At 27.1% G+C, this 16,408-nt stretch overlaps 2 protein-coding genes and 1 long non-coding RNA gene across 5 annotated transcripts in view; 1 reads left to right on the forward strand and 2 right to left on the reverse strand.

Annotated features, from left to right (window-relative positions):
* Csk (C-terminal Src kinase) overlaps positions 1 to 3,553 on the reverse strand; it is a 180,176-nt gene extending 176,623 nt beyond the window's left edge. For both annotated transcript variants that reach the window (XM_014427604.3, XM_014427600.3), the window contains exon 1: positions 3,238 to 3,553. The gene's annotated coding sequence lies outside the window, so the exon portion shown is untranslated. The remainder of the gene's footprint in view (positions 1 to 3,237) is intronic.
* A 3,436-nt stretch (positions 3,554 to 6,989) lies between these two features.
* On the forward strand, positions 6,990 to 8,856 carry Nup43 (Nucleoporin 43kD). Its single transcript, XM_014427605.3, has one exon. The coding sequence runs from the start codon at positions 7,089 to 7,091 to the stop codon at positions 8,220 to 8,222; it is 1,134 nt and encodes a 377-aa protein (XP_014283091.1). The 5' UTR covers positions 6,990 to 7,088; the 3' UTR covers positions 8,223 to 8,856.
* A 2,900-nt stretch (positions 8,857 to 11,756) lies between these two features.
* The window catches only part of LOC136796022 (uncharacterized), a 38,888-nt gene continuing 34,236 nt past the window's right edge, over positions 11,757 to 16,408 (reverse strand). Inside the window, exon 3 of one of the 2 annotated variants that reach the window (XR_010843719.1) lies at positions 11,757 to 11,831. This is a non-coding gene — a long non-coding RNA (uncharacterized lncRNA). The remainder of the gene's footprint in view (positions 11,832 to 16,408) is intronic. The other variant, XR_010843718.1, reaches the window with a different exon arrangement.

Genomic DNA, 16,408 nt, shown 5'->3' on the forward strand with positions numbered 1-16,408 from the left:
AGCAAAAATAGTTAGCAACTATTTTTGTAAATAGAAAATAGTTGTTAACTATTTTTTTTTCTTTTTTGATCACAACACTGACCATCTTCTTCATATTTATAAATAAATACTATAGTACAAATAAGTAAATTAATAAAACAATTAAAAATCAATTTTATTGTAATTAAATCCTACCACAGGCTCATCAAGCCAATAAGAGAGTTGGGCACCAACTGAATTTGGGGAATTTCTGATATAAACCTAAATCAAATATAAATGTTTTAAAGCGACGGTAAACAAACAGAAATCATAAAATTACATTATAAATTTTATTATATAAAATGAAAATCAACTATGATTTATTTGATACATCAATAATTAATTAAATAATAAACTTTGGCCACATAATTCTCAAATAAAAGAATATTATGATAAATTGTAAATAAAAAAGAAAGAAAACAAAAAAAAAAAAAAATCAGAGAAAGAACACTTCAGCATTGAACTGATGATACGCTCAGTTGATTAGGAGAGGCTCATAGATTAAAAAAGGCACTCATAAAAGGGTAATAATAAACAAATAAAAATAATAGAATTTAAATTTTTTTTCAGTTTCCTAAATCTTTTAGATCTTTTAAATATGTGTTCACCTAGAACCAAATTTTAATGACAGATATACTGTTTCCATTCCTCTACCAATTTTAATGTATAATAAAAAAATGTACTTATAACATTAATTTTTTTCATAACCTTGAGAGAATAATTTGCAGTTCATATTATTAAATAAGAGCACAAAACTTGGGCCAACAAAAAACATGTTTTGAACATATTTAGCCATCAGTATGTTTCAATTATGAATTAAGACATTGAAAATTGAAGAACTTGTATGGGAAAATAAAATTTAAAATGAACAGTTAAAAAAATGTCTTCAACTATCATCTACTCATAGGCAATGAAACTCATATGAAAACTTGACGAAAAACGAATCCTTAATCAGTCTAGAATAATTATATATAAAAAACATTTTTTATGAGATAATTATACTAACATAAAAAGCATCAACGAGTGATATAGACATGACCGATTACTAAAAGATATGTTATAATCGTTAATATCTGAAAGGCAGTATTCTAGAAAGAGGCACAACACAATCTGGAAAAGATATCATTTATATTATCGACTAGAATGGGTTTTACATTAAATCATGATAAAGTAGTGCTACATTCATCATTCATTCATAAAACCGGAACAAGTACATATGAACTGAACGACGAATCTGTAATTGTAAAAGTCATTAAATTCATCCATCAGACTAACTTAATAACAAGCCTTTAATTAATATAATTATCTATTTAACCTGCCTTATTTTTAAAATTAGAACAGTCAGCTATCTGCTTTTCACCATCCTTTCCAATATCGTTACGATTATTAAACAAATTATAATTGCCACAAATTTAATTATAATTGGTGCGGATCAGTATACACCATACCAAAACTATGACTAAAACAACTAGGCCTTACCAAAGCCAACAACCAACGGGCGTTGATGACCAGGCTGTTAAACGCCCTTTCAAAACTAACAAACAAACAAACATATGAACTAAGCAGTTGAAATAACGAACATTTGTTGAAGGAAATTTAGGAATTAGAAAATTTTGTTATTAAAGAATACAGAAAATATATTATCTAGAATCTATAAAGCAAATAATAAGTAACCAACACCAAGAAAATAAATAACCTCCAAAATTGATTTAACATTCAACAGATGGAAAAATTTATTACTTTATTATACTCATACTATAACAATATTCAATGATATTTACCAATAAAATTATTAAAAAATGAGTAGGGTCAGATGAAGGTAGTAGATTTCCCTACATTATAGGATCCTGGTGAGAGAGTTTAGTCAATAATATGACTACACTCGAACCATCTGATTTCATTCATGATTGGTCTCGTGGTTAATTTTAAAGGGTATATTGGACTCATAAGGAACCAAGGAGCTAGTCAAAGAACAAAACATGACAAAGGAAACATTTGAAAATCTTATATGACTTAAGGTGGACAATTATTTCTAGAACAAAAGAAGAACCCTAAAATTTTAAAAATAATTTGGTGGTACAGTTCATACTTCTAAGATTGTAATTTATAAGCGATTGTATGGAAAGCACACAGCATTATTGTTTGTTTTTTCTGTTAGATACAATCATTTGAAAAATGCAGTTACTTTGGACATTGAATATTGAACCAACTGCATCAAGAGATGTTTAATTTTTATTAGCTATAATGTATTTTAATATTGCAATTCTTCCATCGACCACAATAGAAAATTCTTCATGGCAGACTGTAAATTTACCCATTGAATCAACTATTTTCTTATAATTAATAATTTATAATTCCACAAGTTCTCATGTTACAGAGAACTGTCAAAATAATCATATTCCATCTGGATGTCTGCGAACTACAAAACCTCCTATTTTAGTCCTACAAAAACTCCTAGCTCACCGTTTAAATTCGAAATATGCAGTCATATGCACCCTGCCACAACCAGTTGTCTAGGAAATTACAATAGACAACTTTAGTGTATGAAGATATAAAAAGTTGCACAAATTTGAGTACAAAACTCCAAAAATAACTACTTTAATGTTTTCTACAACAGTACTAAGCTCTCATAATTTTAATATAAATCCATGTGACAATGGAAAAATATTTACAGGAAAAACGTATAAGAGTTTAGTCAAATTTGTCTCTAGCATCAATTTTGTATTATTCAATTGTCATAATTTTATAGAGTACAGAATGCAACAGAATATATCATAATAAACCATTTGAAGTCAAATTAAACTGATTGGTATGCAATAGGCATCAATAACACAAAAACTGGTAACACAAGAAAAAAGATCATCAGAATATTTGAACAAATAGTAGATCTATACATAAATAATGAGACAAAAATGACATAAAACATTTATAACTGAAAATTAAAAAAAAAAAAAATAAAACATGAAAAAAGAGAATACATGACAGTTCCTGTACCCACATATTATGTTACAAAACATGTTTTCTACAGTTCTTACATCATAGAAGTAATAGCAAGATGAATAATTGTTCAATGAACAAAAACGAAACATTGCCATACAATTCATAAAACTATTTTTAACTGTAAAAATAGTTTCAGAAATGTCAAAAAGAAAAGTGTATCAACATGAATAAAATTGAATTCCATTACAGTTGAAATAAAACTGAAAAAAGTTAACATACCTTTCCTGATGAGAAAAGATGAATTGTAGAGATCAATCACAGGATATTTGTACTCAATTATTCGGTGAAAAAGTATCACAACACGATTTCAAATTAAAAACATTGCATTTGTAAACTAACCTTATCCTGATATAAACTAATGAATTAAATAAAACTCCCGACTATCATTCAAGGACATCCAACTTTATTAAATCACACTATAAAAACAATTGATAAATAAAACTAATGTCGGTAGAGACTTACGTTTTAATTAAAAGAAATTCACCAAAGAATAACACTAAAATACATCCGCCATTTGCCCATACGTCAAAAACATTGAGGTTGATAGTGGAATGTGGAATTCACAGTGTTGTGAATCGACGTAGTTTAATTATTCCAACAGCTCAACAACCTGTTGAATCGTTTGTATTTCTACGTCAATTGAACTCAATTCTAATTTGAAACTAAGTAGTATTTTCATTTTTATTAGTATAGAAACATCGGACAAATATATTAAAATTGTTTTCATTTATATTCTTGGAGACATTTCATTTTATACAAAATATGAAAACTCCTCGTTCGGGTTTACAACATTATAATACATGAATTAATGGCTCATTACATTATAAATTTTTTATGACATGATTTATGCAAAATACTTCAGTAATTATATTCAGTAACTCTTTTCTTATAATCACACATTAATATTTCTAGGTGACAGTTGAGGCATTCAGTCCTAAAACATGATATCGTAAGATTTATCGTGAACTGTTTCTTCTTCGGATTATATTATTATAGCGTAATTTTATAGATTTTTAAAAGAATTTGTGGGAACTGTGTATTCTGTGTTAAAAGAACAATGTTGGAATTAAATTATGGTAAGCGTCTCCTGGATGAAGATAAAAGTTAAAACATTTTAACATTGTAAACGTTTGAATTTTTTCATGTGCCATGTTTTATGTCCAGCTGGTTGGTGGTCAAAAAAGGTAAACGCATAACAGAAAAACAGTTATTAGAAACTAACGTTTAGTCCTACTTTACAGGGCTTCATCGGGGCTGAACCCTGGTAGTTTTAACTTGTCCAGGTGGCTGTGTATAATTAATTAGTTCTGACTCCATTGAAGTTGAGAGGTACTCTACTTCTGAAGGCTTCGAAAATGCATGTTAATTAGGTTAGCTGGTTAGGAGATGAATTGACAGGATGGGTTTTACGGAAACAAGCAGTAAATCCTCGCAGGATACAAACTTCTCTCGGAAGGGAAACAGCCTACAGCCGTGAAGGTGATTAGAAGTCCTATAGGAAATGGCTATTTGTCCTTATAGAAAGGAAAACCCACTCTGTAAAAACCAGTTTATGGTCGTGAAGGGGATGGTAAGTCCTATAGGGATTACCTATTGGACCATATGAAAGGAAAAAAGTATAGGATAGAGGAGAGAGTTTCCAAAAATAGCACTAGAATGTACTGATCGACTATGTATATTTAATTCTAATAATAAATTTATGAATATTAAAGCACTTGTTATTTCATTTGTACAATTAAAGTATTTACAAGGAATAATACAAGTATCAAAATCGGATGTTTTTTTAATGATCGTAGAGATTCAAGAGTTGAAAGCTATATTGCGCAAGGTTGCTCAAAACGTTTCTAGAGCGGTGAACGACTGATGGTAGCAGAGTAGCTACAAGCTCTTCGTTATAATTAAATTGTTTTTCTGCTATTGTTTGACTTTTTTGATCGCCATTCGGTCTATCTCCCTACAATTAGAAACTTTCATTGAAGAAACAACAAAGAAATACAGTTTCTTTGAAGTTGAAATACCGATGCTGATGATTTATGCCTTCCGTTTGATGATTTTGATGCATATCTAACACTAATCAAATGAAAAACCTATGCCAAATGCAAAAGTTAGAATTTATATTGACATCAGGTACATTTTCTTTCAGTCCTTCCAACTTTTATTGGTAAACAAATAGCAAACGTTAGGAAGAATTGGGCCAACCGTTTTATAAATATACATGAAACTAGAAAATACCTTTGCTCAAGCGTAATATAAAATAGGGAATGGAATTTGAAAAATTTTTATTCAACAATTTTTAGCTCTAAATTTCGGGCAAGTTGCTTCTGAAATGTAGGTTCCAAAAAATATGGTAGCGCATAGTAGTGATACCAAACAGACAACGGGACCAGAGTTGTTCCTTGACGTCCAAAACGTAAAATAGGAGTCAAAATTTTCAATTCTGAGGACTACAATTTTTTTAATCTCCTGCATGAGTAAAAAGCATCCTTACTTTCGTTAGTGAGGATGGAAAAATTGCCAATTTCAAATGTACACTGTATTTCAAAAGTTTTCAACATTAATAAAAAGATAAAATAAGGTCATAACTGATAAATGGTTTTTAACAGTCAATAAGGAATATAAAGTAAAAAGAAAGAACAAGGATCAGCTTGAAAACAGAATTTTGGGGTTTTTCTTAATATTTGGTTATACACTCTTGTACATAAGAAAGGATGGAGTATTGGGCTAGCAAACAGTTAAACATCACTATTTACCAAGAAGCCAAGTCAAAGTTTTAAAGAATAAATTAGTAACAAATAAGAGATATTTAATGGAAAAATAAACAGGTTCCATATAATTTTGGAATACAACTTTGATGAGAAATAAAAAAGAACATAACAATGAAAAAGCTATTTGATTATTTGATAATGATCATGTACTTTTTATTTAATTGTTTTTATTTTTCAAGTGCAGTATTCTTTCAGTCAATGATTCCTGACGAGGGTACAAAGAACAAGATATGAAAGAAAGACCAAATGAATGGGCGTTAAAATAGCCCAATAAAGTATTTTGTTCACAACCTGAATTTGTATTTAAATTTCACTGCTGAGTTGGGACCTTGAGATTTAAAATGTCCTGAAAATGTCAGCAACTGAGAATCGCACTGACACAATGGGCAAAATAACTTATTTATGAAGAGAAAAGTAAATCTCACAATCGTACTCCATTAAATAATGCAATTTATGACAGTTAAGACCAAAGTGTTTATTATTATGATTGTTACGTAGTACAAATACAGTTTAACGAATGTTGAATAATTTATAAACTTTTATTTTCAAAAAATCAGTAGCTTGTATGTTCTTATGCTAGAAGGAGTCCCACTTAAGCAGTATAAATGTTTCCTAGCAAGTTAAGGACAAAAGCTGAAATAATATTTAACAACGTCAGCCAAGTATATGGGTCAGTACAGCATCCTCACTATTTTATCCCTTTATTTTCTTTTTTATGAGATTATCGTTTTTCTGTATATTTTTATTGGGTACGTATATTTCAAAATAAATGATTTTTGCCCCTCTATGAAAAAGACAACTGTCATGTTAAAATTGCAAGTGGTTAACTGAAAAGCCTCTTTAAGTGAACAAAGTCCTAGGACCCTTGAGATCCCAGATATACAGGTTACACTGTAGTTTTACTTGACACTAATCTCCATTTTCCATTTTTAATCTATTTAAATCAGCTTACTAGAACAGAAACTGCCATAACATGTTTAATCATAATGCACTAATATCTGTAGTATCCTCTTCTTAACTACTATGAATAAGAATACAGATGTAACTGATTGTGAATCGATTATCAACGTCTTAAATAATTATTTAAGTTATTGAGTTTAATGCAGGTGGAACGATCAATTCGAAAAAGTATATGTGAACTCAAACCAAACATGTAGAGTTGAACTATTTCTATTCACTAAAATACCTCCTTGCACTAATTTCTATGGTAGGAAGGTTATTTTAGCGCGGCAGGCAGGAAAATTAAGTTTGATAAAGCGTTAATCTTTGTGTTATTAATGTTAGCATAGATACTATTCTCCCAAAATGGATCTAAGAGGTCAAGAATTAGGTGGTATTACATATAACGTTATCGAGCGAACTTATATTTCTGCCAAAGTTTCAACAGTAAGATGGAAACCTGAACTTGGCGTTCCTAATTATTTTGTCACTGGTACATATGAAGAAGATGATAATTATTTGGGCCTTTGGTCGTATCCAAGTAACTGGGAGTGGAATCAAATAGAAGAAGCCGAAACCGCAAAAATATTCGGAGAAAAAATACCTACTACACTTCAAAAAATATCAGTTTCTGGTGATGTTAGTAACATGAAATTTGTTGAAAACAACAAATTTTTGTATTCTACCGAAGGTGGTGAGTTTGGAATAGTGAATATAGCTAATAATGAACATATCGGAAAGCTAGAAATGAATCAGGTTCATAACTGGGACAGTGATTTTTTTGGAGAAAGCAACATATCCTACAAAACATTTGAAATTGGCAGTGCTTTCATTTGTGCTTTAGGTGAACATGGCCATCTTTACTTCCTTTCCTCTGATTTGAGTTCTAGCCTTGGAACTATCAATCATTACAACGATGAAGCAAGTTGTCTCGGGATATTAAGTGCAAACGAAGTATTGGTTGGTAATTTAAGGGGACAAATAAGCTTGTGGGATTTAAGGGAAGGTCTTTTCGAACCTGCCAAGATTTTCCCTTACAATAGTGAAGAGACCATTGGGCTTACCTGCATAACACCTTTTCCAAGGCAGCGCCAAATTGTAGTAACGGCAGGAACTGATGGTGCTGTAGTTACTTGGGACCTACGGACAGGCCATCATCCATTAACTGTTTATAAAGCTCATGACCATCCAGTTACATGTTTACAATTCCACGAAGATTGGCCTGCTAACATGTTCACTGCATCAATGGGTGGAGAAGTGTGGCATTGGAATAATTTTGGCAAGCTATTGACGGGAGAACTTTTAGACCCTAGGTTGATGGCACTTCCACCTGAGTTGCGTAATACAATGAAAACTCAGTCATATTTGGAACCACAAATTCGGGCTCTAATTGGTAAAAAACACATTCCAACAAATTCATTAGATGTAATTAAAGAACAATTAGTTTGTTCTACAGACAATGATGCTTTAGTATTTGTCAAACCACTCAAAATAAACTAAAGGACTTTTTCACAACTATTACTGCGATGGGGCGTTGGGTTTGTACACACATACATTATAACCATATAGTTGCTATAACTATAAAGATATGATATGATTATGTCATATATTTATTTATATGTATTTCCAACTTTAACTGTAAAGGAACTTATGAGGATTTATTAATTGCTTTTGAGCAACTAGAAGTCGACAGCTGTGTCCTAATTTAAGCAGTTTTTAATAGTGTAACTTATAACTCACAATAACAGGACATTGCTCATTAGTGAGTACTCACCCAACTGTCATATGGAGTGTGACCTACATAGACTTGTGTACTGTTACCTATGTTTCACCTTAACTATGTAAAAATATGCATGACATAAATTTTTATTGGGCGTTTAAGAAACGTGGTCAATGTTAAGAAAAAAAGGCAAATTTAGACAAATTTGAGTGAAAGACTTTAAGCCTTAAATCGTCGAAAATCAAATATTTTTTTGAAAAATACTATTGGTGGCAATATGGTTTGTTATACGTTTTTAAATCAGTACTCATACTTTGTATATATTTATGTATATAAACATTTGTATTTAATTATTACACAGGGATTTTGTACTGTATAAACTTTTGAATTTGCTAATAAACCATTTCAAAACTACTTCTGTTATTTTTGCTTATTCCTAGTCATTTATTTTTCTGTTACATCATTATTTACAACTGTTTTATTCATATATATCTGAAGTTGGAAAATGATGAACATCCATTGGATTGCTGTTCCAGGCTCTAGAATCTATAGACTTATTGAACAACCCTATTTTGGATCTTTTATTTTCTTTTAATAGGTAGAAAGCTTTAAAAAAAATAAGTAATTTTTGTGTTTAATGTACTTTTTTTTTAGTTTTAAATATTTTAGAAATGTAACAACTGCAACTGTCTGACTGCATAAAACTGTTTTTCAGGTGTTTATCATTGCTTTGACTATAACATCTAATCTTTATTTTTCAATTTTATCTTTTTAAAAGTCTAGATTGAAGAATTAAGTTGGCTCCTAAATAGAAACACTGAAGGGATTTTTAAAACAAGGCTAATATTGTATATACCTACATGGGCTAAAAATAAATTGGTTTTAAAACATGAAATTGGTCCCTCAATAAAGGTTATATTAAAGGAAATTTTTTTTTAACTATTTAAGACACAATAATACGAAACACCTCTAACTACTAGGACAATTTACAATAGTAACATATAGAATATATTTATATATAAACATTTTATTTCAGAAGTATTTTTCTAAAAATGTTTATCTTCTTTGAACATTCAGGAGTTTATAAACACAATATTTATTGTAATTTTGGACTAAACATAAATTTTCTTTAAAGTAACAATACTGTTTATAGATAATTTATTAATATTAGAATTAGAAACCTGTTTTCCCTATTATATTTGTTTTCGGGTTTGTAAGGATTTTAAATTTTAGAGAAGAAAATTTCTTTGCAGCTTAATCTTTTCTTCGCTTTATTAAATTTTTTATTTATAAAATAAATTTTGAGGGGGGAGGGCGGAACAACATGTACTCTGGATTGCAGAAACCTACAGTGTTTTTCAAAATGTTCTTTACTTTATTTAAAATTATATACTTTAGTTTGATTTTATGTAAAACAATCCTAATGTTATTGAACAACATGAAACAACTAAATTTCGTAGTATTTGAATGAATATCTTTTAATACATCATTAAAACTGGTATCTGTTAATTTTTAATTAATGTTAAAAACAAGAGTAGATTATAGCTTTTTATAATGTTATGTTAAATGGTAAGTTTGGAATAGAGAAACTGCTTTTAAGATTTTTATTAATTTAAATAAAAACGTTGATTTATTTTACTGTCAAAATTGAAATTAATTATTTTTAAAAAATAAATAAATTATTATGGTTTTTTGTTAAAAATTTCACAGTTAAACATTACAGTAAACTTTTAATTTTAAAAAGCTTTTTTTATAATATCAATACTGCTTTACAGCTGAAATTAATGACATTAATTTATCAGATCAGCAATAGATGGCGTTTTCATGGTTAAATTAAAAATAATAAATGAAATAGCTCCTTTTTAAACTTTAATATTGGTAAAAGAATTAATGTAGCTGTTGTTAATAGGTTTTAATCTTTCTGATGTTCATGAAAATTCATTAAATATGTAACGTTGATGTAAAATTGAAATAATAAGATACAATTTATCATTAAATTTGATCTTTATAATATCACACAATGGTAGTTTTTGTTGATGATACTTTTTTACTTTCTTTCTTGGTAAAGGTTTCTTCTATTAGATTGGACAATAAACAAAATAGTATGTTTCAATGTTCAGCAATGTGTTTTCTTTTGGTTATTAAAAAAAAAAAAAAAAAAAAGAGAAATTTGTTGTGGTTTGTTATTTGTCAAATTGGATTGTAGAATAGTGTAATTCTTAAACTTATATGAGCATTGAAACATTGTATCATTCCACAAAAAATAATAATTAGAAGGAGACGATCTAGGTTGCGGTCAAGAAAAACAATTAATTAATTGTTTCAACTATTTATTAATAACCATTGTTCAACCCATACTGGAGGTCTTTATCAAGACAAAAATTAAAAGGCAAAAGTAATATATTTTATATTTATCTGATTCTATTTTATACTTTCATTTATTGCTTTATTATTAATATGTAAATAATATTAAGTTTATATAAGTTGGTATTTATAAACATTATTAAGTTTTAATATATAAATTTATAACACCTTTGTACCTTCATTCAATTTTTAATATTTTCTCTTCTTCATTATATTATATTTATCGCATCCATCTTTTAATTTTTGGTTTTTATTTATATATATATTTTTATATAATTTCTCCCCCTTAATATGTACATTATCATTTGGAATCTGCCTATTTTTAATATTTTCTTAAATTTCCTAATATTATCTGTACTTCTAGATTATTTTATGTATTTTTTTTTCTTTCAAATCTAACATATTTGTCAACTTCTGATTTTCCCACTCCTTTATCTTGTTGGTTTTTCGCATCCCCATTCAGCTTATTCTTGTCCTTACCTACATTATGTAAGGTGGATGTCTTACTTAGTATAGTTTTATTACTATTTGAGTTATTTTGACAGCACCTGGACCATCTTCATGTTATATACTACACACGGTCACGGTCAATAACGATCTTCCAACATTAAAATATTTGATTTTAGTTTAGTTTTACTATTTTTGATTTCTGTTTTATGTTAGTTGGTTTATCTGGATGTCTTTTTATACCTCCAGCTTTATATCTGTTTTATTTACATATCCCTTTAATACTGTTACTTTGTATCTTTTTATTTTAGTTGGCTATCGATAAATAGTCGAAACTATTTCTTAATTATTTTTCTTAATCACATCCCATACCGTCTCTTTCTAATTCACAAACAATCATATATATTTAATGTAAACAAAATGAAAAAATAATACGTTCTAATGGACTCCATATATCAAGAAGTAGAAAAATACTAATAATTAAGTTTTCAAAAGACTGTTATATTAATTATTCAAACATACCTGAGCAACTAAGATACAACTACTGATCCAATGAGTAGTAATACTGAAATTGAATCCTGAAAATTAAAAAAAAAAATTATCAATAAAATGGAAAATTATAATTTATATTTATAAGTATATTATCTTAAACTATGTGTTAATTTTTAAAAATTATTTTAAAATTACCGTTAATCATATTTTAGAAAGATGGTTCAGGTGGTAGTCCAAAAAGATACACAAAACATTAATATGAGGAGAAGGGTGCAGTCATAAAATAAAACAAATAACTTGAAAAGACTTATTTAACAGTGCCAACGTTTCGGCCAGAATTTCCAGCCTTCATCACGGCTAAGAACAAAGAGCAAGATAACAACCAATGAATAAAAAATAATGAATGATCAAAGTAAATATTTGTACAGAATGAAAATTAATAAAAATAAAGCACTTAAAGTAGTGAAAAATAAAACATATAAATAGGTAATTAAATATTTAAGTAAGAAACATTTAGTTTCCTTATTCTATATTCATGTTTCATGTTTCTATAGTTTGACAAATTAATTTCTATAAATTTTATGAGGTTAAAAACTTCTAAAAATGAATATAAAATTATGGTTTTCTAGATAACATGATTTTGATAATGAAAATAAAATTGTGACAAGTACGAGGTAAATATAATTATATGAATTACAATAAGCACACATATATGACATGGATGAGAATTGGCGTTGAAATGAATTATTATTTGTAGGGTTATTAGGGTGCATGAATATGGGACATTTGTCCTGTTGTTGTACAATTAGAAAAAAAAATATAGAATAATTTATATTCACTTTTGAAAATTTTTTAACCTCAAAAAATTTATAGAAAAAAGTTATTTTACTTAAATATTTAATTACCCATTTATACGTTTTATTTTCCACTACTTTCATTGTTTTATTTTTATTCATTCTGTACAATTATTTACTTTAATCATTCTGCATATTTTTTATTCATTGCTCTTTTTTTTTAGCCCTGAGGAAGGCTGGAAATACTGGCCGAAACGTTGGCACTATTAAATAAGTTTTTTCAACTTATTTGTGTTATTTTATGACCGCACCCCCAACCATCTTCTCATATATATTATCCACGGTCAATATCTTCTCATCATTACAAAAAATTTATTAATTGCAAAAATATTTGATATCTTATTTTCACTTAATCCTGATGAAATTTGATGTTAATTAGCGATAACAAAATTTAGTGATTTTTTTTAAAACTGAAAAATGTACAAATGCATTGTAGAATGGAATTAAACTGTGCTGGATTTTAATGGAGCTTTATTGTTTGTTAAAACTAATTTTTATGTTAGCATAGTTTCTTAAATGTTAAATGTGAATTATATATTATTATAAATATAAGAAAATGGTCAGGGTTATGGTCAAAAAAGGGGTTTTTGACCAGGGTATTTAAAAAAGGGTTTTTTGACCGCAACCCTGACCATCTCCTTATATTTAAATTTTTACGGTCAATTATATATATATATTATTATAGTTTGAAGATAAGCTCACACAGCTCGAAATGTAACATTATAATGATTTTAAAAAGTGAGAAGAGTTGGTTTTTTATTCCTTGAAATAATATAATTAGTATATAACTTCTTAATCCTTGAAATATAAACAATTGGAATTTAACTTTTAATAAAAAATCATATGTCCCAATTTTTTGTGGCCATCACTTCAGTTCATCTCAAATATAAACATCAATTTTGAAAATATTAAAAAAAAACTATAAAAAAGTAAGAAATGTTTATTATTTGCACCATTTACTAACTATGAAGAATGTATTTAAATTTTTAAAGCCAGGATTGAAAACGAGTAAGGCTTATTATATGCCTATTTTCTGTTTCCTCAAGATTTTTTTTCTGCTTCATCCAGCTTGCTTCACATCTATTTTGTGCTATTGTTTTCTAATTTAGAGCATATAGATCTCTTGTATCTTTGTTTATTTAGTATATCTATGTTATTTTAGTTCTTTCTCACAAAATGTTTTGTCTATTTCTGTAGCATCCTTGGTTGTGTAGAGGTGTTCTGATGGATTGTTTTGAGCCACATACATTGTCCATCTTGACTACTTATCGTGATGCACATTCATATGTACTCCACGATAGATTTCCTTAAGCTTTCTTGATTTATTGTTTCTTTTCTATATTTTGAAGTGTTATCACATGTCACTGGAGTTACTACACTGAAGAGTATTCTTACAAATATCACAATCATGGTTTCATAAGCATCGAAACTTTTTTTTAAAATTCAATGGAAAGTGCACTTACTATTTTATTTATTAATTTTGAAATTTTTATTTTATAATTTCTTAGGTATTTCATAGGTTTTAACTCTTAAATTTTATTTTATTGATATAATAAATATGTAAGACATAATTTATACTTAAAAACAAGGTTCGAATTCTTATAAGGTTTATTATATTGAAGTATAAGTCACACTAAATTTGTTTAACATATTTTGGATTATCAGAATATCATCATCCATTTTGATGTCTTGTTCCATTGATCTTTTCTTCAAAAGATTAATAATTATGAGAGACATAATCTATTTAAAAATAGCGAGCAGAAAAAATTATGCTCACAAAATATGAGCTATTAATACTGAATATCATAAACTTCAATATATCCAAGTTTCAATTTTTTTTTTTCATTTTTTTAAAATAGGATATTTTTAGTTTCATGGTTTGTTTTTTCAAGAAATTAATACATTTCAGTAAATAACTGGTCTGTCTGTATTTTTGAAATTGTAGTATAAAACATTTAAGTATACAATTGATTTAAGTATAAAACATTTATTATATTGGAATATAAAGTTTGTGAGTGATTCTAGTACTTTCATTTATTATTATTTTATTCTATAGATTTTTTAAAAAAATTATATCCTAAAAGAGTTTGTTCTGTATCTGCTAATTACAAAAATGTGAGCAAAAGAAATTTTATTCACAAACTTTAGGCAGTTATTACTCAATTTTATAACTTACTTTCACACTATAGTTTTTTCATTTATGTTGTATTCATTTCATTTTGTAAATTTGTTATTTTTTTGGTTTCATTTCATAGTTTGTTTTTTTATTCACCACTGTAAATATATTTAGTGATGAATTGATAGATTATTATTAGTTTCAATTATAACATTATGGTGTATTGGTGGCATATTTCTTCTTCTCTCTTTGTGATAAGGTATAAAAAAAAAAAAAATTATTTTGGAATGTAAAGATTGTTAATACTTTTTTTTTTATTACGATTATTATCTTATTCTAAAACAATTGTTCTGTACGTGCCAATTGCAACTTTAGAGAAAAATCAATATTTTTATGTAATTGTAGTAAATATACAAATTAATAAATTTTAAAAAATAAATGGTTTATCTATATATTTGCAATTGGAATATATGAATTTAAAAATAAATTTTTATATCATAGTTTGATAAATATAACATATATTTCTCCTTTAATCTTTTGATTAAAGTATGTAACGTTTATTATTTTGGAGTTTAAAGTTTATGAGTATTTCTAATACTTTTGTTTATTTTATTCTTTTGATTTTTGATTTACAAAAATACATCCTAAAGAATTTTTTCTATATGGGCTGATTGTAACTAAAAAAAATTATAGTTTTTAAACTTAATTTTACAATTTAAATTAAGGTTTGTTTGTATTATTGCAATTGGAAAACAAGAATATCTACATAAACATAAAAAATTTTTTTTTAATTATATAAACCAATAAGGAATTTTTGAGAAATTGCTAATGTAAAAAACTCATTATATATACTTTGCGTTATTGGAGGTCGAGTTTTGTATTGAGGAAATCAATTTGGTTCAATCATTTGGCAGGTGATACACCTCCAAATTAGGAAGATTGCTAATTAATTCAATATGTTTTAATTAAAATACAAAGCATGGAAAATGAAATCAAATTAATTAATAATTTGTATATATAAATAAAAAATATATTTTTACAGTTTTTATCATGATATGGATCCATTTTTTGTTTGGAATTCGTTTAGAAATACGTATTGAGTTTGGAAAAATAATTCATTGTAAAGATAAAATTAATTATTGCTGAGAAATTCATGTTACCTAGAAAAGTAGCTAAAAAATATATCAAAGATTATTGAGATTTGACAAAATTACAGCAGTATTAAACTTTTTTCAAATAGTTTATTTATTATAGTATTTTTATTATTATAGTGGTTTATTTATTTATCATACAAATTTCCAAATATCAGTATGTTGCTATTATATCAATCAGCTATTTAAGTAATCATTTTTAGATATATTTTTCATATTTGATTAGGTTAAAGTTTATAAATACTTTTGTTTATTATTATTATTATAATTTTATTCCATTTTTTTTTACAAAATTATATCCTAAAAGTATTTGTTCTGTTTGTACCAGATGCAAGTTTAGGGAAAAAATACAAATAAATGATTTTTGTCTGTATATTTGCAAATGGAGAACTAGAACAATATGAATATAAAAAAAATTGGTATAATTTAAAAAAAAAAATATACATTTAATTTTATTCCATTTTTTTTTACAAAATTATATCCTAAAAGTATTTGTTCTGTTTGTACCAGATGCAAGTTTAGGGAAAAAATACAAATAAATG

The sequence above is a fragment of the Halyomorpha halys genome, unplaced genomic scaffold, assembly GCF_000696795.3.
Source record: "Halyomorpha halys isolate HHAL.00 unplaced genomic scaffold, Hhal_1.1 Scaffold658.1, whole genome shotgun sequence".
Classification (NCBI taxonomy): Eukaryota; Metazoa; Arthropoda; class Insecta; order Hemiptera; family Pentatomidae; genus Halyomorpha; species Halyomorpha halys.

What these genes read in the sequence shown, in the direction of transcription:
- Nup43 (XM_014427605.3), top strand. Translation starts at nt 7,089, where the DNA reads ATGGATCTAAGAGGTCAAGAATTAGGTGGTATTACATATAACGTTATC.